Below are 23,745 nucleotides of genomic sequence, written 5' to 3'. Positions count from 1 at the left end.
GTGACATATTTAACTTAGTTTCAATAGAAATTCTATAAGTTTCATGATTTTAATGTACTTAAAAGGAGGTTTAAGTACACAAACTGATAAGTGACAACTTAATTAATAAAAAAATAAAAAGGGAATTCTTGCATCTGTGTTTAATGCACCAAAAACCACATCCAACCTTTGCATGATGGGTAGGACAGAGCACCACTCAGATGTTTTATATAATACTACCATATCAATTCTCCAAAAACTGCAGACCAACCAGAGAGAGAGAGAGCTACTGGTACAGGCTTTCTGTGTACCACTGTAGTTCTTGAATATGAACCAAATAACCTTTATCAACCCAACCTTGCATGAGGGTTACCTTGCATATCAGGATGAACAATACTTTTATGGTGGATCTTCATCAACGTCCAGAATCAACAGAGGGGTGCAAATTAAATGCATTTGTGTAGCTGACATATATAAATTAATGAAAACATGTTTGTGTGAAAACAACATTTCATAAATAAAGTGAAGATAAAACCCTGCAGATAGTTATTAGAATTATTACTATTGCATTTGATATCTACTCAATATGTCCGACTACAAACCGTGCACACAACGTGGTTTCTAGGCGACAAATAAATATTGTAAAACCATCTCCAGCCATCCAGACCTATTCATTTTCCATCCCAATACTCTTGCATGTTTGTGAGTTGGCTCTTACACTGACGATACTTCTTAATTCTTCAAATACTTCTTGCATATAACTTAACAAAAACTTTGATAACTAATCTATTTTGCAGTTTGAGCTATGGCAGTTTTTGTCAAAAAACCTCTCTGAATTTTATGCATATCGCTCAAAAGTGACATGCGTAGAATACAAAATACATATAGGCGAAATATGCATTGGCGGAATTTAAATTGATGAATCTCCCATTTTCGTACCAGAATGCATCATGAAACTGTTACCCACCATGCAGCCCAACAAAAACTGTTACACACTCATATATATGATATTCCTGTTCTTTTTCTTCTGTTAACATTTTATAATCCTATGAATAAATACCTCTTACAGTTACTTGTGTTGTTAGACCTTAAAAACGAAAACAAAACTTTTATTTTCTATACAAATATAAAGTGTCTTTCATCACTTTTATTAAAAAATCTTACCTCAAAAGAACCTTCCAAAATGTACAAAAATTACAATTTTTTTCCCCTTCTTCAAAGCACCTAAAAGATGGCCATAAACCAACCGCAAGCAATTATTTTAAAATTCACCATTTTTTTCAAAAACTATCATTTTTTCCCCATTAAATTTAAAACGAATGTCGCGATTTTCGACACTTAATGTAATGATGGATCCTGGCAAAGTGGATATATTAAAAAAAAAAAAAAGATAAAATATAGCTTCCATCATTGATATAGATTATACAATTTAAACATCTATTTACATTTATTTACATTTTTGCTATCCATATACTGATCATGGATAAATGCTGGCGTTTACCAACCCTTCTACTTTTCAAGTGTGTTCAGAGTGTTACGAGGTGTGCGTGTAATTGTCGCACCCATTGTACTGAAATAGCTCTGAGAGAGTATAGCGAGATTAGTGTTTAGCATTCATGATCAGTGAGCTAGCATAGTTTGCTTTGATAGTCATGTTCTTCTAAGCCAGACACGTTTGATTCAAAGATCTTGACTGAAAAAACAATATATTTCTTTAAAGTGATTGATTGGTTGCTATTATTAATATTTGGATACTCACGATTGTCAGAGGGTGTGCTTGCAATTGGTGTACATGTCAAGTTAACCCGACACGACAGTTTGTCCAACTGGACTAAGACATCTAAGGCACATCTGTGGCCGGGAACTTTGTTAATTAAAGACACTTTCTACACTTGACATTTCTTGGCACAGTCTGAACACTATAATCGTAAGTGCTCAGTGAAAAATCGTAAAATTGTGATGAAGGACAGGACCTAGAAAAAAGCTAAAAATACAGTAATGACAACATTTAGTCAATAAATAGTTTTTGAACTTAATCGGGACTCTTATGATGATACTTTTGTTCTGATAGGGCAAGACGTTACAATTTCTACAAAATTAGTTTTACAAGGTTACCACTTTTAAGCACAACTGTTGAAACCCTGCAAACAGGTGGTATGATACGTGTAAAATGTTAACATGAGGAAATCTAAGAGATGTTCTTAATTCAGTTTGGTCGTTAATTGGGTCTCTTACGCTGATACTTTTGTTCTATAAGGGCAAGGCGTTACAATTTCAACTAAATTAGTTTTACAAGGTTAACACTTTCAAGCACAACTGCAAACAGGTGGTATGATATGTGTAAAATGTAGAAAAATGAGGAAATTGAAGAGATGTTCAAAATTCAGTTGAAAAGATATTGCTGTTACAACTGCTGACTGGTTTTGGGAGCAATTGTTAGAAAGGGCTAAAAATTTTGAAGGATGTCACTTATATCTGACAAAATCCTGAAGGCACGCTCCTTTCCCAGCCCAGCTGCTTCCAACCGGCCGAGATCTTCGTCTTTTCACGGAGCAGGTGACCACGCGATTTACAGCGCCGAGTCTGAAATAAGATTCAAGTTGTTGTAGTTATGCATCATTATTTTTATTATTAACCATGCCATTTAGAACGCTATTCACACCCCCAAAGAGTGTACCATAGAGTGTACAAAGAAATACACATACATACATACATACACACTTATACTTAGAACAATTAGTCTTCAGAGATTTCTTAAAACTATAGACAGATGGAGAGTTCCTAATATGCATTGTAAAGAGTTCCATTCCCTAGCATTATATATACCATGAATCAGGGGCGATATATATAAATAAAGATGTACTAAACAAACTCACCAGCAGAAAGATATAACCAAGATGTGATTGGATTGACTGGAGTGGAGAGGATGGGGGAGGGGAGAGGATGGGGGAGGGGAGAGGATGGGGGAGGGGAGAGGATGGGGGAGGGGAGAGGATGGGGGAGGGGAGAGGATGGGGGAGGGGAGAGGATGGGGGAGGCGGTGAGAGAGGTGTCAGTTGTAAGGGGAAATGGTAATAATAGTTATACACTTGTCAAAGTGTGCCAAGTCAACCTCAAATTCACAGGTACTATTAGTTATATTTGCTATCATACATGCTATACATTTGCTATCATACATGCTCTACATTTGCTATCTTACATGCTATACATTTGCTATCGTACATGCTATACATTTGCTATCGTACATGCTATACATTTGCTATCATACATGCTATACATTTGCTATCATATATGCTACAGTTGCTATCATACATGGTATACATTTGCTATCATACATGCTATACATTTGCTATTATACATGCAATGTACAGTAGTGTGTCTATAGAGGGAGCTATGTACTCTCTATTGGTTCAAGTTTTACTGTTTATAACATCCAGTGCTCTATTAGGTTTTGCCTTGCTATATTCATTCAGAAAGCTAATATAATGTACATACGTTCTACCCAGTGCTTGGTAATACAGAACTTTTAGAGATCTGGAGTGCAAGAAGGTCCTCGACATATCACATCAGTACCAACTAAAGCATGATGAAGTCATAGAGGGCACCGTACCCTTTAACACTTTTTGAAGCATCGTGATTAATTCCCTGTATATTAAAACAGCCGGAACTTAAGCCTAACTTCACATTCAAAAATTTTCATTTAGAGTTATTGCTGTATAATAAACCTACTTTGCACTTTCTTCGAGACTTATTATTGTCCATCTGCCTTTCACCATTTCTCTGTCTCTTTTCTTGGGTCGTTCGAGTAATGGAATAATTTTCTGAAGAAAAGGGAACATGTCTCATCATAATTTTGGTAAAGGATGAATATTATTTTTTTCCACATTTCTACGAGTCTAGTTCAGCTTCTCACCTGCGGTAGGCTTTCAGAGTAAGCATGCAGCAGCGCGACTAATTAAGGTTCGATGCTTGTTAATACGGTCTGTATCGTTGGACTTACCAATGTATGGGTTGTTCCTAAATATTTCCTATTTCATAGACAATGAAAGCTCATGTCTTGAAACTTCAAAGTGTTTTATGGAAGCTTCAAATGCACTGACAGTGATCATGCTAGTGACATGAAGCGATATTCCAGTGGCTGACATTAATGACTTAACAAAATTGCTCAAAAATTTGCTGCACTTTGGGGTCGAAACCAACATCCCAGATAGCCCTTTTTGCATCGTGGAGTTTGAAAAGGTTAATTCAATAGTTTGTAAAGAGATTTCCCGAATGCATTTGGCAAAAGCAGTGTTAGTGATGTCATTGCAATTAAACTGAAACAGCCTACCTCTTTTTCTTTTTCCCTTTATTTTTACATATATAGGTAATTAGACCCGCTGATGTAAACTTTTTATCGCAACCAAAATAAGTCGAATAGTGATGAAATTCTGATGAATCGGGGTACATATCTTGAAGAACATATTCCCAAAAAATCACACTTCAAGGAAAATTATTAGGGAAGTTAAATAAAACTATTGTCGAGCAATCTGCTCCGACGTCGTCCTGGTACGAGAACCTAACAACTCCCTCGAGTAAGGAAATGTCTATCCAATAATTTGGCGTTGAAACGTAAATTTGCATTGGAACGACAACCGTATCTGGATATAAGAACGAGATCTTGAGATTAAGTTTTGATTAACTCATAGTGCAGCATATTTTTCTCTTATATATTAGTGTCATATTACCATTCCACCACCGGCATTTCCCTTTAAAGGCATTAAAGACTCGCCCCAAACCGCGTGCGGCCACCTGAAAAAGTTAACTTTCTGTTGCTTGCATGTGACGTTTTGTGCGTGTTGCTACAAAATGCAGACAGTAATGAAACGTGATACTTTCTTATCTTTAGCTGGACCTGAGATGTCTATCGTTTGTACACTGTGCTGTGGGTATTGACCGCAGCTGTATGTACTGACTGTACACTAGTGTCTAATTACCGACGGTAGCAAGCTGTGTGTGTATTTTCTGGGATCAATGGTGGTGTTTAACACGTCTGATACACCTCATTCGAAACTAGGTCAGATTACCGGCATTATACATTTCTTTTTGCGCGAGTCTTCACACCCTTTAATTACGAGTCAAGAGCACCACGTTACAGCATTGGACCACACCCGCATGCTCTGTACACCTGAGAGAAGATTATTTACCTCAGAAACATTGAAAAAATCAAATAAAACATCCACAATCACAACATGCTATAGCTTTGCTTATTCTGAGTGTGTGCACTGCATAGAAGCTTTGAGCACCAACAAACCGATGACAACTTGTTACATCATCTTCAAAATTATCAGGCATAAACATGCAACTTGCACAAAGAATCATCAGTACTGGGTATGCTGTATTGGCCCCAAATATGCTAGATAATCAAATATGGTCACCTTTGGTCGGCAAAATTCTGAAACTGTTTTCTATTACGACCTTCAAGGTAATTTTCCTCACCGGGACATTCGGTCATCTTACCGTGTGCTCCTTAAAAATGTCTGAGAACAATTTGGAGAGTTAATGACCTCTAGGAAAGTACTTTTTGAAAACTGCTAGCAACTATAGCCTGCTATAATTTGGGGCCTACATTATTGACTACCTTTAATCGCTAGCAAATTTTTTTAAATGATTTCATATAGACTCTGAATCTCCATATCATTTCCAAACGTACGGTGATGTTCGATAAGACATTCCAATTATCTCAGTGAGCCTGAATAATTTTGAGGGTGTAAGGCTGCAGTTAAAAGCTTTCTTGAAATCTGAGGGTCAGTGACCAATATTTACTTATTTATTTGACTTTCTAGCATATTTTGGGGGCAATTCTAAATGACCTTTAAAGCAAATGTGTGACATGCATCAAAAAGAGGCTGTCAAATCCTTATGCTAATAAGCACATAGATCACACCTTTAGCAGTCCAGTACAGTAGTTTGTGATGAACTTAATTGTTTCTGCACGGAGCACAATTTTGTCTTGAAAATTGTTTGACATGCCAACAGTTTTAAAATGTGTGTAAATAGTACCAGGTCACAGCATAACATATAACATGAAATACTCACAGAATTTGGATAATGTTGCCCTCTGAGAACTTTCAGCTAAAGTAGTAGCAAATACTTACAATTATCTATCATATCAAAAAAGACCCCAAAAAATGGTAAAACTACATATCCAGAATGCAAAAATGCATTGTGGTTTTGATGATTTAACATGAGTCGTTTTCTTCATACATCTGACGTAATGTATAGTGAGGGTGTACATGACTAAAAGAGTTTCACAATCTGACCCCTGGTGACCCCAAATGACCTATGACCTCCACCAAAAACAATAGGCTTCTGTTACTAAATGTGGTACTTCAACACACTCAGTATGGAGTGGCCCTTCTTGAGATATCATGTTGACAAGGTTTTCACAGTTTGACCCCTGGTGACCCCAAATGATCTTTGACCTTCACCAAAAACAATAGCCTTCTTTTACTGAATATGGTACTTCTACACACTAAATATGAAGTTGGTCTGACCTTCCCTTCTTGAGATAGCGTGTTTACCATCTGGGCGTCACAAACGCACTCACACACACCCAATCACGCAGACCCCACACATACGCTATCATGAATGCAAAGGTTACGATTATCATCGAAACCAAAAAAAGGAATATTTACAAGTACTTTACAAAGAAAATCAATAACATATTTCCTTGGTTAGTTACAGTAATTTAATTGCCGTGATAATTTACTTACATGCCACAGGAAGTTTTTTTCCTCCTCAGGAATTCTATTTAAGGTCTCACCAATCACCATCTCGTCACTGCAAACGAAAAGCAGATTATTCATGTAGTAGTCTATTCACTCATGCCAGGGCTACCACTTCCCTGTTTAATCTGCTTTAGTGCTAAAAGTCAGAGATTGAGGGTGCTACTGCAGCATCGTTGACTGCAATGATGTAATATCTCTGTGACCTATCATGTAATGCTGGGGTGGGTAATCTACGGCCCGTGGGCCACATGCGGCCGGCCAGCCATTTTTTTTTGCAGCCCTTGAGATTTCTTAAGAAAAAGAAAAAATCAGTCTATTTTACATCATCACAAAAAACGAGCTACAGGTAGCTGCTTAGAACTTATCGGCACTAATGTTATATATATACATATATATTTACATATATATATATATATATATATATATGTATACATATGTATATATATTCATGTATATCTATATGTACATATATGTATATATTTATTTCATTAGAAAAAAAGCAGAGAAATAAGATATGACGCATAATTGGCAAATAATGAGTATTGTTTTAGAAAATACTCCATAATTGTCAATTATGAGTCACATCTTATTCTCTGTTTTTCTAATAGTTTCTTTTGGTGTATACGTATGTCTGTGTGTGTTAACATTCATTATTAACATTGTTCATGTTTCTTATGCTAAAACATACGTGAATATTGAACATTGTTAAGTATACATATTTTCTTACTGTACATTGAAGAATATACATTTCAGACATACTATGATCCGTTCCAACATTGGTGCAAATGTGATACAATCACATTACATCAACAAAATTGATATCATTTGTATAAATTGATTCATATAGCACATGATACCACTGAAATTTGTTACAATGTCCAATACAAAACAAAGACAACATCTCACTTGTGAGGATGAAGAGCTTCCTCCTGGTGAGGGTAATTAAGTTGGTTGCCAAGCTGCGCCATGCAGAAAAAACTGCAGGAAGAAAGAAATTTGAAATGTCAGAGAAGTGATGTATTCAGGTAGTTGTGTTATGTATCATAACCTATACTGTAGTCAGTATGTAAGCAGGGTGATTCCTAAACTATGTATCAAGCCCCCAATTAGATATTGGTCATGAAGCCATATTTTACAGTGGGTTGCTAGCCAGGCAGTGGAAACAAGATATAAATTGGATCGGTAAGCAAAGTTCAGATGGAATCTGACTGCAAACTTTGATCTTCCAGGTTGCCGCACTATTTCATAACTGTGTGTATTGTTTACTAACATTCAGTCAGTCAATGTGCAATTTTACGACATTTTTGGGTTGCAACTATCCTCCAGAAATTTCGATTACAGGCCACGAGACCGAAGGTCCGCGAGACCAATAAGACAAATATTACTACCGGTTATATTACTTTGATAAAGTGCGTAATTAACAAGAATTTACAGCCACTTCTTTTCATAGCGGATACCAGTGACTTGGGCAAGGGGGCTGGGGCGGCTTGCATTGATACTAGGGCTCCACCAGTGGCGTAACTAGAGGGGTTGTATGGGGCAAAAGCCCCCGCTCTCAAAAGTCTCGCCCCCACCCTCCCTGCTGCCCCAAAAGAAATTTTAGAATACAATATAACTTAAAAATTAGATATATCGATACCCTATTTTAAACAATATTGCCCCCCTTGTCAATATCTTTGACCCCCTCTGAAGCCCCTCTAATGAAAAAGTCTAGTTACGCCTATCGATGGACCATCCATAGACCATCGGTCTCGCGGCCGGACCATCGGGTTTGCAGAAATTCGGTCTCATGGACCTTCGGTCTCACGAACCTTTGGTCTTGTGGAATTCCCCCGAAGTCACAATATGGCCCACCAGACAAAAAAGGTTTGGGAATTAAGATATGCTCTAGGGTACCACTAGTACACTCATGTACAGAGGCTCTGTATGGTATATTCATATTTGTCCAAGTTTAAAAAAACACCCACATCCGGGCCAGCATACTTTGGAATGACCACTATCTTGGACTGTTTTAAACAATGGCGAGTATGAATATGCACATGAACTTTGGCCTAATTTCCCTTACTCATGCAACACGTAATCACATTCAACTTTGGTGGACTGTTCATTCCTTTCTGTGATCAGCTAAACCATATGTAAATTTTGAAGCAAAACCTCAAATGACCCATTGGCAACCATTGGCAACCATTGGCAACCATTGGCAACCATTGGCAACCATTGGCAACCATTGGCAACCATTGGCAACCATTGGCAACCATTGGCAACCATTGGCAACCATTGGCAACCATTGGCAACCATTGGCAACCATTGGCAACCATTGGCAACCATTGGCCTTAACCTTCTCTACATCTCAAAACACGACCCGTAAATGATCTAAGAGTAACGTCCAACATAACCAGATGGACCTACTGGACTCACAAAGAATATGAGCATCATTTTTTGACCACAGAAGTTATAATCACCATTTCCCTGTTATTTCTTTATGATGCACATAACTTGCCAACCAATTTTAATAGTATCAGAGTAAGGCATATCGGCCTATTTTATAGGTCTGCATGTTTTTCTCTCATATTTACCATGCCAATGTAGCAACCATGCTTGGAGCCTTTCAAAACTTAACTATTACTTTATGTTTCTCAAGAATCTATATCAGAAACCTTGAATATGCTTCCAATTGATAGTATCTGTCAGTTAAGGTACTTGGAAGTTAGTATCAGCACTAGATAAATACTACATAACTGTCTTATATATGCCACCATGCTTATCCTTCAATAAACTCTTTACAGGCTTTAGTATTACTACCCTGGATGACATCTTTATCTAATTGAGCACTTCAAAGTGTTTGAAAATATGTCTGGATCACAGACCACACCACATAAGGCAGGGAAATATTAGGAATTTGGGGCTAAGTTTAAGTTATGCCCAATATCGTGCTAACATTTAACAAGTAACAGTAACACTTTAATTCTTTAACAGTAACAAGTTTAATTCTAGCATAATGGCTTCTGAAAAAGGTTTAATGATTTAAATTGACAGCACCTAAATGGCAACTCCCTGATTTTAAACAGATTGCAAATTATTGGCTCACTCTTCCTAAGTAATTTCCTTTTGAGGTTTTGTTTTGATTTATACGTGATCATATTTTTCTACGTGTCGATGACGAATTATGAATTCGTCATTGATATACGTGTATATGAATCACATGTTGTATTGCATAATACTGAACAAATATTACCAATAGCCAATGCATGAGTACGGTATTGAAAGCCTAGCCTAGTAAATTGAGAAGGAATAATCTGGCCTAGGCCATAATTCAATTGTTTCGCATTTCACTCAATTGAACTAATATTTTTTAACAAACAAATGCACAAACGCAAATCCTCATCCAGATGAAAACTAAACTGGGCTACACGTTTAGCCGGAAAACAATTACCAGCTGGAAACATTAAGTTTAAAGGTTTGTCAGCAGGAATGTCGATATGATAGCATGCAATATGCACATGATTATGTCATATGGTCATGATATTGCAATATGATTGTGCAATCGTCGTACCGGTGTATACTACTGTATGTCTGTCAATGAGCAAACTAACGCACAGAGCCGTTTTTTTGGTTTCGATGATAATCGTAAACGTATGTAGTCGTGCAGGCGGATCAGTGTGTGTGTAAGTTACTTTGCTAGTAAACACGATATCTCAAGAAAGGAACCTGGATCAATCTCATATTTCGTGTTTAGGAGTACCACATTGAGTAGAAGCAAATATTGTTTAAAGAGAAAGTTAAAGGTCATTTGGGGTAACCAGGGCCAGGGTTGAGTTGAGAAAACATTGTAAACACGATATCTCAAGAAAGAAAGCTTCGACCATCTCATATTTCGTGTGTAGGAGAACCAAATTGATTAAAGGAAGCCTATTGTTTTTAAAGGAGGTCAAAATTCATTTGGGGTCACAAGGGGTCAAAGCGTGAAAACCTTGTAAACACGTACGGCATCTCAAGAAGGGAAGCTTGGACCAATCTCATATTTCGTATGAAGGAGTTCCATATTTCGTAGAAGAAGCCCATTGGTTTTTGTGGCGGTCATTTGGAGTCACCAGAAGTCAAATTGTGGAAACCTTGTTTGATAATCTTCCGTATCTCCAACCATGGAGGTAAAAACTGTTTTTACCTCCATGCTCCAACCGACCAGCCTATTATGCGCGTTACGCATTGTAACAATAGGAGAGGTTGTTGGCATTTGGAATTAGCTTCTGGTACTATCCGTAGATAGTACCAGAGAAAGTCGAACCAACGGCCATTGGCTTAACCGTGTCGATAATTACATACGTCATTGCATTACAAAGGTGTGCTGTTTGTACATACAACGTTCATTGGAATGAATGATACCGTTTGGAATCACATACATGCATTAAATATTTGCTTCCGTTGTTTAATTTTCCATCGTATTTCGCAATTGTCGAGATTCAGTGCCAAATCAAAACTTCAGGTTTGGATGTAGTTACGTTGGGGATATGGCCAGGCACCGTTTACGAAACTTAACTGTTGCTTAGTTATAATGCGAATTAACTGAGTAAAATGGTTCGCTATATGCACGTGCATTATGTACGGGTAGTTTTCATGTGTGGAGATCGGTTCACAAACTTCCGAAGCATTTATAAACATACAGCGAAAACATGATTTAAAATCTAAGATAACAATTTATTACAGGGAACGCATTAAGCTTACGAAGTACTTAATGTGTTTTAAAGGCATTCCTAAATATGCTAGGTTCATATTTACATTTCTCAAACAATAAAAAAAAGCGAGGTATATACTACTAGTAGTAATTCTAACAATAAACATTGATCATCCCCATCTGAGCAGGGTAAAATTGGGTTCGTTAACACAGAAACGTGAAGGAAAAAAGTTTCGTGCCATACTACCATTACACAGGTGGCTAAACATCTCCTAAATTATTTCTTAATTCATTTCCTACATGCCATCAGTCATAATTCGTAAAATATAAAACACTTATTTAAGGAGATTTGGGACAAATTTTTGGTTATTGCTGCTAGCAAAAAAAGTTGTTGTTTTACGTCATAAAAGTTTGTCTTTTATGTATGTATCCGTGGTTTATATTTTTTAGGGTATGGCCGCATTAGTCTTCCGTACACTATAGCCAGGATTTACACTGCTGATTCAAAGATTCACTAGAACTGGAAGTCGATAAACTACAGAATTATACATTTCTGCAAAACGTTAGTGTCAATCATGACTAACTCGGCTGCTCTAAGTAAGGGCGGGCAATAGCTAAATGCTAATAATAGTATCTCATGTAGTTACAAAGTATGATTACTACACAAAATCTGTTTAGATATAATTTTTTATATTATTTTGCCATAATTCTAGCTTATCAAGTTATTAATTAGTTTTTAATATTTAAATATTCTTTAACACTTTACCTTCTGGTATCAAAACAACGTTGACCTATCTTGTTACGTCACTGACAATTACATTGAATACTGTAGTGTAAACCTATACTAGTTATCCGCAATAAAGCTAAAGTTCATACTGCTAGTGACAGTTGCCAAAAATTCGCAGTTTCTTGACGTGATATGGAGGACGACGACTGTTTAACAACTCTTAAAATTCTCATTATTGGTGAAAGTGGTGTTGGTAAATCCAGGTAGGCCTTGAATATAACGTAATACTCCGCCTAGGCTAATGTGTTTCATACAGTATGGCTACGTACTTTAATAATAATATTGTTGCCTAATGCTTAGTGAAATGGCAGTACTGTGTAACGTCATTACCATCCTACTGGTACTACTAGTACTGTGTAGGCTAAGCACAATCAACGACGTGTATTGAAGGTTTCCTAAACAAGGTAATGTATAGGCTTTTTCTGGTATCACAATTACAAAGTCCAGTAACGTTAGACTTAAGCCTAACTTCGATTTAGGCTAAGTGAGGCTAGTATAGTAATGGTATTAAATTGTAATGTTAACATATTGTAGTTTACACGTCTATCATACACACAAGAGCTTTTCCATAGCAGTGTCAAGCCTTCATGTTGTTCGTGATCTCAACAAAAGCCATGTATTTATATAAAACACCTTAGTTTTCCTTGTCATATTTTTCAAGATAAAGTTAACTTCTAATGTTAACATTGAAACCAGTGCCTGTATGAGGTCATGGTAAGTTTAGAACTTCAACATTAGAAATGAGCATTGAAAGAACTAATTAACAGAGCAGAGGCTTCTGAAGGGGGGAAAAGACTGCATTGGTCAAGCATATATATCGTTCAATGATCTGTGATATTTACACTTGCAAATGTTGCAAATGGATAAATATTTTGTTACTTATTGGGGAAGTTGTTTATATTCTTTATTTTCCATCACATACTGTAGATGCATGTCAATTGCTGGGTTTGCTTCATTCTGAAAAAACGTGATAACTTAAGAAATTCAACTTTAAAACGTTAAATTAGCGTTACAGAGGCCCAAATAACAGAAAACAAGCGTCTGAAGAAAAGAGAACCATTGCATGTATGGTTCAATGATGTCATATTTAGTTTGGTTATATGTGAAAAAGACAAATGGATTAACCTTGCTACTAAGTAGGGGAAGTTGTTTATATTCTTTCTTTATTGTTGGGTTGCTTCGTTATAACAAAAATTTGAGACTTGCTCATGAAAGTCTTCAGTCATGCATAAATCTATCCTGCATGGTGATATTATTATTACATTTGTTATCCAGACAACATTTGCTTAGGTACACACTTCATGTTGGGATCTTCATCTGCATTAAATTGTCGGTTGTCATGATTCATAAAAAGTTACTATTTTAACCTTTGTGAGTGACACTTCAACATGACTCAGTATTTTTCGTTCGGGTGAAAATACAATAAAGACTCATTTATGATGTTTTTGTCTTCTCAGTTTGTTACTCAGATTCACAGATGATACGTTTGATCCAGAACAAGCAGCCACAATAGGTAATGTATTGTATCTAGATGATGTTATCCAGGTGCAAATGTTGAAACTTAACACTGAGGGTGGGGGAGGGGTGCTGAAATCCAAGACAGTTTTCAGGTCGCCCTTGAGACGACCAGCTCAAAATTATCAGGTTCACTGCAAAAGATGCATTCATGATAGTGAAGAAAGATTAGTTAAATATCGCTTTAAAATAACCAAATAAATGTTAGTAATTACTCTAATCAATCTAGGCATGGGATGAAGTACCTTTTGCCTTCAAATGGGTTGCAAATATCGTTGTAATCCTATAATCTTAACCTCATAATTGTCAATATTAAGGTTTAAGAAATTGAAATAGCTTGTATTGGTTGAATTGAATGAGAATGTGTGAAGTGTATAAACGATCGGACCAATGAAGATCAGAAAAGAAAGAAAAAATCTTTTGCCTTGAAGCTTTGTTTGTCCTAAGACAGGTTAGACAAATGTGGTACTGTATATATAAATAATATTCCAAATTGATAATATCGTTTGGTTGTCTTGTTTTGATATGCAGGTGTGGATTTCAAGGTGAAGTCATTAACAGTGGATGGCAACAAAGCTAAACTAGCCATATGGGTAAGTCAATATTTGTATAAAGGTGTGTTAAATACAATAGCATCAATACCATCATAAATACAGCAGCATCATGAAGCCCTCCCTGTTTGTTCTTATTTTTTAAATATATTTTATATTTTTAAAATATTTTTTTAATTTTTTTAATACTTTTTATATATAAAATATGGTAAGGGTTTTAAGTTTTAAAAAAAAAATGGCAATTGAGGCAGTTAACCAAAGCATAATAACATTGAGAACAAAAGTTAGTCATGTACCATTGAAAAACTTTCTGATATGTATGCTCTAAATACCAATAAATATCATATTATTATTTTTTAAATTTGGTTTACTTTAGGACACAGCTGGTCAGGAGAGATTTCGCACACTAACTCCCAGTTACTACAGAGGTGCTCAAGGTGTTATATTAGGTAAGTACCACATGTGCGTACATTTTAAAGATGAACGATAGTGATTTTTCAGCATCGACGAAAAAATACGATTTTATTCAAGAGTATTCTAGTTGGTTTCCATATTACACATGTGAAAATTCAAGTCAATCCGATGTTGGGAAAGGCTTAGAAAAAAATTCCTAAACTCGTTGATTTTTTAAACAAAAATTGGGCTTTTCGCGAACAGCGATATGATGATCACATGATCTACAGTGACATGTGACGTCATTATGATGATAACAAAGTGAGCTCGGCGTAGTGTACTTCAGCAGTGTGCACTTAGTGTGTAAGTTTAGTTGCAACCTACTCTATATTGGACTCGACAAACAACCTAAACCAGAGAGGAGATTTGATACACTGCGTGAGACATTTAACGGTCTAATTTTAATAAGGTGTTATTGTTCCTGCTTTTTCTTGTCGTTTTAGTGAAGCCAACTGCCCCAATGTAAATTATGGAATAATCGGTCATAGAGCCATCTCGGGCCCAATTGAAATTTGCGTGTGGCAAGGTCACTAAAGTAAAAAAAGTTTGAAAGATTGATGCTTTTATGCTGCATTATTTATATATATCCCGATAAATGCAACAGTAAATGTTGGAACTGGAAGACATGTCAGACGTGAACAACCTAATGACTATGTGAGGAGAGAATCCACGTGCAAATTTCAATTGGGGCATGGACGTCACTTAGGCAGAGTTTTTTTGGGCAGAGATGTGTTCATACCCTCCAAACCACTTTAAATGTAATACGAATGGGAAATGTGTGTATGCTCGAGCGAAACAAAACATCGTGTAAGTATTACTTACGGTTGCGCACACTGACACTTATGTTTGCACAGTGTGAAAGTACCGTTTGCGGACCTACGTGAAGTTGGGCTAGGATACGATTCCTCCTGAAGCCCAAACCACGAGGCATGCATGTGAATAAATGCAATAGGCATTGCATGTAGTGAGAAAATTGTTCGAGCTAGACTAACTACTCGATTGAGTTCAAATGCGGTTGAATTTCAAGCTCAATGAAACCTTTCTGTTGGATTTAATGACGCACGGAACAAGGAACGTTTATGTTTTACAGTAGGCCTAGTGCATACAAGCGAATCTACTTTGTTTAGAACTTTGGATTTTCTATGGGATGTTATACTAAACTACGTTTGAGACTATCATCACTATTGTTATTGTGCCAGTTTGACTGGTAAGTGAGCACATTTATACATCACTCTGTATAAAACCCGCCAAAAACATGATCTTGAGATTTACGTTACTTTGGGTCAGCTTGCGAGTTACCTCTTCAGATAATGGGAAATCGTTGCGAAATCGCCGCAAATTTTGTAAAAAAAAACTTGTAAACACGTGGTGAAGAGTCAAGAAACACCATGATATTCATTATCTATTTATGTCTTGAACATTACCCTGGAAAATAACAGTCATGCTGACACGAAATGCACGCACAGCTCCGTACTGAACAGTTCACAACAGAAAAGATCATCACAGTGAAGTCATTCACTGACCTGAGGGCTGTTCAAGGTCGTTGCAGTGTTTGCAAATTCCTAAATTACGGAGACAAAAAAACGATGTTTAAATTCCCTTTTTTATAACTTTCCGGTGTGCTATTTGGAAAATTAAAAAAATGTGTTGCTTGGTAACGTATAAACTACATTATATATGAAAATGAGAGATTTTTTTTCTGTCTCTATCGTTCTACTTTAACTTCAGTAAAGGTATTTGACTGCCAAAAGAATTTTAATCATTTTAAACAGTTTCCTACAAAGTTTCGTACCAACAGGTTTTAAAACTTGTGCAGAATAGTAAGCCTCTTTGGCTCCATTTTGTCGTTTTAATTTTGAATTTCATTTAACCAATCAGATGGTTTAATAGTTAAGAATCCTGGTACATACAAAGTGGGGGGTTTTGACCAGTTTCTAGGGTCGCCAGTAAAAATTCGGAGGAAAAAAGTATTTCTGATACTGAAATTGAAAAAATCTTGGGGATGCATTACGTTCTGCAACAAAAAACTTACCTAATTGTATAAAAATTTCAAAGACCCATTCCCCAGTCCACGACACATTCACCACCGGAGGGATCGCCGATCTCACGAAGGTGAAAATTGGGGCAACCAAGCAAAAAATAAAATGGGTGAATACCAGGGAACAAATCAAATATACCAACGCATTTTATCAAAAAACCAAGGTAGGAATCTCTGTGAAAAAAGACCATTTCTGTCACGAAGGACACATTTTGTCAGTCTGCCTTTTATCTTCCTTTCTTTTCCTAATTTTTAATGTTTATTTTGATTTGCTGTTTTAAATTTGGAATCATGAATTTAATTATTATGTTTGTTTTTCCCCCATCCTTGATTTTTCAGTCTACGATGTAAGTAATAGCCAGACCTTCCAAAAGCTTGACCAGTGGCTTAACGAATTAGACACCTACTCGACCAAAAGCGACATCGTCAAAATGCTAGTTGGAAACAAAATTGATAAGGTGAGGGTGTAAAAAAGAAAATTGTTTTCAAAATTATAAACCGGTCACATTTTTGTGTCTTCATAATCCAGCGATCCTTGTTGTTTCTTAATTTTTTTCATCGCAATATATTCTTGTGCTCTGTATATTGGCATAATTTGCCTTTGTAAATGTGTGATTTTAAAATGCAGCTGTCTACTGTGAAAGTATGCTTACTACACACTTTGTAGGATACAACCACTACCGAAGTAACTTACAAACGAATATTGTTTTTGTTGGAAATCAAAATCATAAGAATTTCACTGAGGTAAACATGGTATCACTTTGACCATGAATGAATCTCATGTTTTAGGGTTTTTTAATTGTTTTCTTTGCTTTAATCTCCAGGATAAAAGAGAAATTTCACGAGACCAAGGCCTCCGGTTTGCTAGGAAACATTCTACGTTATTTATCGAGTGCAGTGCCAAAACTAGGGACGGCGTCCAGTGTGCTTTTGAAGAATTAGTCGAAAAGGTATGTTATTGTCGTCTGGAGAATCGGTGGAAAAAGTATGTATTAGATAGAGGAATGACATGAAAAAAGGTATGTTTGAGAGATTGTCAAATAGGTGTGTGTAAATCCTCGTCATGCCAGATTCAAACAAGGCAGAAATGATTTGATAGAAGAATTTTTGGCATCCGATTTACTAACGTTATGAATCGTTCGGTAACAAGCATACAGTGTTAAGAATCAATCACATTGTGAATTATGCTTAAGAACCGAGTGAAATGCGTGTTTGACAAGTGCCACACCCTAGGCATTCCACTGGCTTAGCTGCACACGACGCTGTATGGAACGCACGCTACGTGTTTATGACGTAAAAATTCGAATTTTAAAAATAATTATAATTGAAAGTAAATCTGAAGATCATTTGCAGTCTATAATATTTTGTCGACAATATATTCTTTTAAGGGTTAAGAATCGAGTGTCTACAGGTGTAAAATAGGTTCGTAACAGACTGAGGAATTAATCGATATTTTTTGATAGACTGTTCAAATCAGCTTCATTTTAAATAATATCAGTCACTGTGTAACTCTCATTAGGTTGGTGAAAACATCTAGGAGGGATGTTGATTTACTTTGACAATTTTGCAAACTAAGTTTTACATAATTGGTTTGGTGAGCTGGCTCAAAACTGGCAAGCCTCGCAAACCGTTTCCTGAAAGCCTGTACGACTTTTGCTAGATCATGGGAGACTATTGCGCGTCACAATTGTAAGAGATATTCTGAGAACAACAGTTTGAGTACAAATGCATTTCCCTCGGTATGAGTATGAGTACAAGGTTGTATGTATGTATGTATGTATGGGTGTATGTATGTATGTATGTATGTATGTATGTATGTATGTATGTATGTATGTATGTATGTATGTATGTATGTATGTATGTATGTATGTATGTATGTATGTATGTATGTATGTATGTATGTATGTGTGTATGTATGTATGTATGTATGTATGTATGCTTGTATGTATGTATGTGTGTATGTGTGTATGTATGTATGTATGTATGTATGTATGAATGTATGTATGTATGTATTTTAGATCCTCCTGCAATCAGGAACTCGCGAAGAAGCCTCATTGGCTTATCAAAGCCGCAAGCTGACCGAAGTCAGTCTCTTACATTCATATTTAACGTCCATGATTATGAATTGTCAATTGTCAACAACTCTGTAACTGGACGACATACATTAATCTCGGAGTGACTCGAACTCGGGACCCAATGATTGGAAGACACCGGCGTTAACCACTGAGCTAACACTCAATTGTAATGCATGAGTACAGATACTTGTACATTTCTTTGCACTACTTTCTCCGCCACTGTTGCATTTTCACCCTGAATTTGAGTACAAATCCAGGAGACAGAGTTACCAGTCCAGAAAACTACTCTAGAGTACAAGTAGAAGTAAGTGCTCGCTACAATCCTGTAGTCTGGTCGTGGAAACATGTTGACGTAGGGCTAGGGGACGATAGCACCGAGTCGGTCAATCAAAAGAATTTGAAATGGGTGTGACATCATCGCTTAAGTTCCCCCATTCCGAAGTATTGAATTTCATAAGCGTGAATTTTTTTCTTCAGAAGAAATAAAATAATAATAATGTGATTAACAGTTGGAACTAATTTCAAAGAAGATCACCTGCCCTCCTCTGATAACGTCGATCAATGATTACAATTGTTCTCTTTTTTTTTTTCAGATTATCCAGACTCCAGGATTATGGGAAAGTGATTCAAAAGGCAACAGGGGTGTGTCCATGACGGGAGGAGGGCAGTCTGGAGGAGAGGGTTGTTCGGGGTATTGCAGCGTCCTGTGATGTAGATGCCCCCCGGATGGATTCCATTTACTCTGCTGAAGATCTTGCTCGGATGTCTCTTGAGTTCCGACAGGTTTTTTTTTTATTCAGTTGAGGCAGACACAGCTTCATAACCAAAAACTAGATGTGGCTAGAGAATATGGTTCAACAGTAATGTGCTGGGATGTGGTAAAAATACACCTTTTTTTTATTTATGGATTTGCGGACAAACAAAATTTCAACAGATGAATATTTACAGATGAATAATCCCAGAAATTTTCATGAGTGGTGGTAGTGTACAGGAAATTAACTGTAAGGTTAAATTAGCGTTGCTACATTCGTGCCGAGATGTTTTTATGAGTATCTGTACTGCTGTGTGCTCTTTCTCTGTTTTGTGTTTTTCGGCTCGAAAATCACTCCCGGAAAATGTGGACCCGCGAGAATTGAAAATTCGGAGCCTATGTTAATTAATAACTCTTGGCAATTGTAAAAATATGTGAGCTGGCTTGTTTGTGGTACGTTGAATATTATTTATTTTTTAACTGACTTTATTAGAAGCTGTACAAACATTAGGACATATCTCAATATAAGATTTCAAAACCAGGCCTGACATTTTTCAGAGTTAATGGTCCACATTTTGCAGAGTTAATGGTCCACATTTTGCAGAGTTAATGGTCCACTTTTTTGCAGAGGTGATGGTCCACACCAAAGGCCCGCATACTATGGGGTGCAATCCAAAAGTGGGTCTCAGAATTCTTGACAGTGGGTCCCAGGATTTTTTTCCAGATGTCGGGAAATTTTATGAACAGATTTCATCGCTGATGGATATTGATAATTGTCTTTAACATCAAATTCCATTGCCAGAGTGTGGGGAGGGGGATGGGGTGGGGGAGGGGTTGGGGAGAGGGATGGGGGTCCACTGCATCGTGGCTTTGTCTTCATGGATGATCCTTGGTCATGGGCTTAAAAGTTTGTGGGCCGAAGAACTAATGATATCCTTATCAGAGTTTCATGTGATATTACAGGTAACTTTGATACGACTTTTGGGCAAGAAAGTAGTGACCATCGATTGAAGAGACCATCAAGAAGTGACCATCGGTTCATGTTAGAGCCCCTTCCCTCTTCTCCTCCTTGCCCCTTCCCTTCCCAAAATATATTAACAACTTTTAAGAAGTAAGCTAGTTGGGCTCTTGAAATAAATTAAAGGTTTATTCTAGCTATTTCTAGTTTAATATGTTTCAGAGAAACTAATATAAGTATTAGGGGTAATAGGTTTTTGTTCAAGAACTGTTTCCACCGTGATTAGGTTTGATTCTATTTGTGATGTTATAGTTTTAAGCTAAATACCTTCAGATACATATTTTGTGTTATGGTTTTTTGTGGGGGGTTTGTTCATCTTTCTTTTCTTTTTTTCTAATGTAGCAGTTGTGTCCATCTGTGAAGTAATCATATATTAGGTATTAAGTTTTGAGAGATATTAAGGATTGAAGTGGACTGTTTAAATAATATGATGGTGCTGTTTTTTGGGGCTTTTGTTTTTCAAGAACAATGTCCCTTTTATTCAAGTTTGTTAGTTGAAAAGCAGTGTTAAAGCAGTGTTTGCAAGGTGGAGCCTAACTACGTGCACATGCATCTGGTCAAACGATGTTACGTTTAAATATCTATCTCAGAGACAAAATCATAGATAAAATTGTCACCACCATGAGTAAATTGAAATATTGGGAGATATTACGTGTGGGTAAAACTGATAAATTGCCCAACGATTTTAATTCTATGAATTCTCCAACACTGTTATTACATGTTTTACATTGTCATAACATCATTACACTGTAATTACATGTCAAAACATGTCATAACACTGTCATAACATCATTACACTGTTATGACACCATTACACTGTTATGACATAATTAAACTGTTATTACATGTTATACGAGAATGATTTACTTATGAAGGTTTTATCTCCTACTTGATGAACAAAATTTACTTTCTATCTTCTTTGGAATTAATGATCAAATTATCTTGTTTCCTAAGATCATGTGTAGTATCTGTTCCCTTTCGAGGGGAATGGTGATACACACCCGACGATGATCACACAGTCACAGTCCCGATGCAAGGGGACTGGGGTTGAGAGCGGATCAGTCGTTCGGTTTTCGTGCCCAGGTTCTTTCCTGGGTGACTTTTCGAAAAAAGTGTCTTGTTTCCTATGAATGTGTTGTTAAAAAGTCAAAATGTTTCAAAACATCTTCTGTTTTCATCAAATTTGATCTAAAAAGATAAAGAGAGATTTTTTTTTTAATGTTCCATCATCCAATCTTGTTAAGGTGTCTTCCCAGCCAAGTCTCATATGCCTTCAGATCTCCAACTATCTGGTTACAGTTGCTGATATTTTCTCTTTTGCTTATAATTTGTGTTCCTTTTCTTTTCTTTGGCTTTGCTATTCTTTTCTTTCTTTTTCATGTTCGCTATTAGCAGCAAAATCCGTTGTAATTCAAAAAAGTTGTTTGTCATCATGGAAACAACTGTCCTGCCTTCCTTTGTCAGCCAAGATCGTTATTGAAGTCACTTTCGCCATGTTTGTGGTTAAACTTTAATTATTTAATTAAAATATATTAAAAAATATATGACGTAACTATTAAATTTTTAATTATACAAATCTCAGTCTGCATAAGGATGCTGTAGAGCTGCAGACAATCATGTGCATAGTATGAATCTAACAGTAGTGTTCTAGCAAGATGGTACATGAAAGTTGTATGGTTGGAGGCTAAACCTATTGAATGGTGTTGGGGATTGGTGAAAGGCCGATGCAATGACATACCAACCTGGTTTGCGGTTTCCCTTGGGATCCCAACCTCCTAGAAAGCCTCTTGGTGTAATCAATACACTGTCCCACTTCCTCACTCCTGGCACCCCCACCCTTCTCCCACCACCACAATTTTTTACCTGCTGGCTCTCCGCCGAAATAAACAAGTAATACTGGTCGGTCAAACCATAGTCTGTTGGACTGTGTGCATATCATTACTAGCGCAATGATCTCGCTTCACCATCAATGTTCGTGTAAAGTGATGATGCTTTTGCCAACAACAAAAAAGCCAATTGTAAAAGTAAAGATATTAATTTTCCTTGAATGCTTTTTACAATAACTGTTATTATTTTTTACTCCATACATGTTTTATACAGGGTTGTGGACAAGTTTAACAACTCTACATAAGCTTTATCCTAGCACTGGTCTATGTGGAAGGGGTTACTAGTTTAATATTTTGTATGGCCTTCCTATATATGTATTTATTCAATTGACTAAAAACATGTACAAATGTGTATTGCAATAGAAGAACATCTCCAAGGCATCATGCTTTTTGGTGGTGAGTTCAAATGACGTAATCCTGTCTCTCTCTCTCATTATCGCCTTTGTAGTTGTTTTCTCTTAATTGCTTGTTTGTTTGTTGCCGTTGATGTATCGTTGGTTTCTTTTGTTTTTGTTGTTGTGAAGGACTTTGGTAGGCGTGTCAGTTTGATGTTACTCTTTAATACTGAAGAAGTGACTAACTTGAATAACCACAGCGACCCTCGATGACGGACACATACTTTATGAATATCAGACACCACTTATAAAAGATCAATTCTCTAATATAAGCTGATGCTAGTATTCAAAATGTGTCATAATTTCAGTAACCCCTAATCCTCGATTCGTTAAGTTTTGCACGATCCAGAACCCCCCCCCCCTCCTGTCCCCTCTCCATCACCATAATAAAGCATTTAGTCCTTGTATGCGTACTAAATCTGCGTATAGGACCATATGGTTCTGTAACATATGCACCGCGAACATACCTTTGTTTTGACGGGGGAAGGAAAAGCCTGCTGTACACGTCCCATAGCAGGAGTGTAATGATATATATTAATATCAGCCACTATACATATGTCGACCTTGAGGACGATTCCTAATATTAATTTATTCTAAAGTTTCACCATTTCATGCTTTGAGGAAGAGAAAAATTGGCAGTAATTAGCCAAAATTTTCAGAATCTCAAAATATGTCAAACTTTTATCATGGTCTAGTGGAAATTAATAAGGACTAATAAAAAGGCAGTTGTATAACCTGCAATAATATTTCAGTCTCCTTCGAGTGCTAATAGGAAACCTGCAGTCGGTACTCGTGTCTGAAGCTTTCTACATAGCGCCCTCTTAACGATTATACCCACAGGAAAGCTTAATTTGA

General features: G+C 36.6%; 2 protein-coding genes across 5 annotated transcripts; one reads left to right on the top strand and one right to left on the bottom strand.

The window, feature by feature from the left end:
- Positions 1 to 216: 216 nt before the first annotated feature.
- Positions 217 to 12,051, bottom strand: LOC139959110 (uncharacterized). Of its 4 annotated transcripts, none has more exons than XM_071956688.1 (6): positions 8,468 to 12,051; positions 7,656 to 7,727; positions 6,735 to 6,801; positions 6,058 to 6,093; positions 3,709 to 3,800; positions 217 to 2,562 (listed from the first exon to the last, which is right to left on the bottom strand). In XM_071956688.1, the coding sequence occupies exons 2-6, from the start codon at positions 7,715 to 7,717 to the stop codon at positions 2,445 to 2,447; spliced, it is 375 nt and encodes a 124-aa protein (XP_071812789.1). In that variant the 5' UTR covers positions 7,718 to 7,727; positions 8,468 to 12,051; the 3' UTR covers positions 217 to 2,444. The 4 variants fall into 4 exon arrangements, with proteins under 4 accessions (XP_071812789.1, XP_071812790.1, XP_071812788.1 ...); XM_071956689.1 differs by having other exon boundaries at positions 10,123 to 12,051; XM_071956687.1 differs by having other exon boundaries at positions 10,183 to 10,300.
- Positions 12,052 to 12,200: 149 nt separating this feature from the next.
- On the top strand, positions 12,201 to 22,905 carry LOC139959109 (ras-related protein Rab-18-like). The gene is made up of 7 exons (XM_071956686.1): positions 12,201 to 12,411; positions 13,666 to 13,721; positions 14,255 to 14,316; positions 14,651 to 14,723; positions 17,105 to 17,223; positions 17,590 to 17,715; positions 19,434 to 22,905. Exons 1-7 carry the CDS (start codon positions 12,341 to 12,343, stop codon positions 19,548 to 19,550), a joined length of 624 nt encoding a protein of 207 aa, XP_071812787.1. The 5' UTR covers positions 12,201 to 12,340; the 3' UTR covers positions 19,551 to 22,905.
- Positions 22,906 to 23,745: the final 840 nt, after the last annotated feature.

Source organism: Apostichopus japonicus, chromosome 18 (genome assembly GCF_037975245.1).
Source record: "Apostichopus japonicus isolate 1M-3 chromosome 18, ASM3797524v1, whole genome shotgun sequence".
NCBI lineage: Eukaryota > Metazoa > Echinodermata > Holothuroidea > Aspidochirotida > Stichopodidae > Apostichopus > Apostichopus japonicus.
This window is presented reverse-complemented; position numbering and strand designations above follow the sequence as displayed.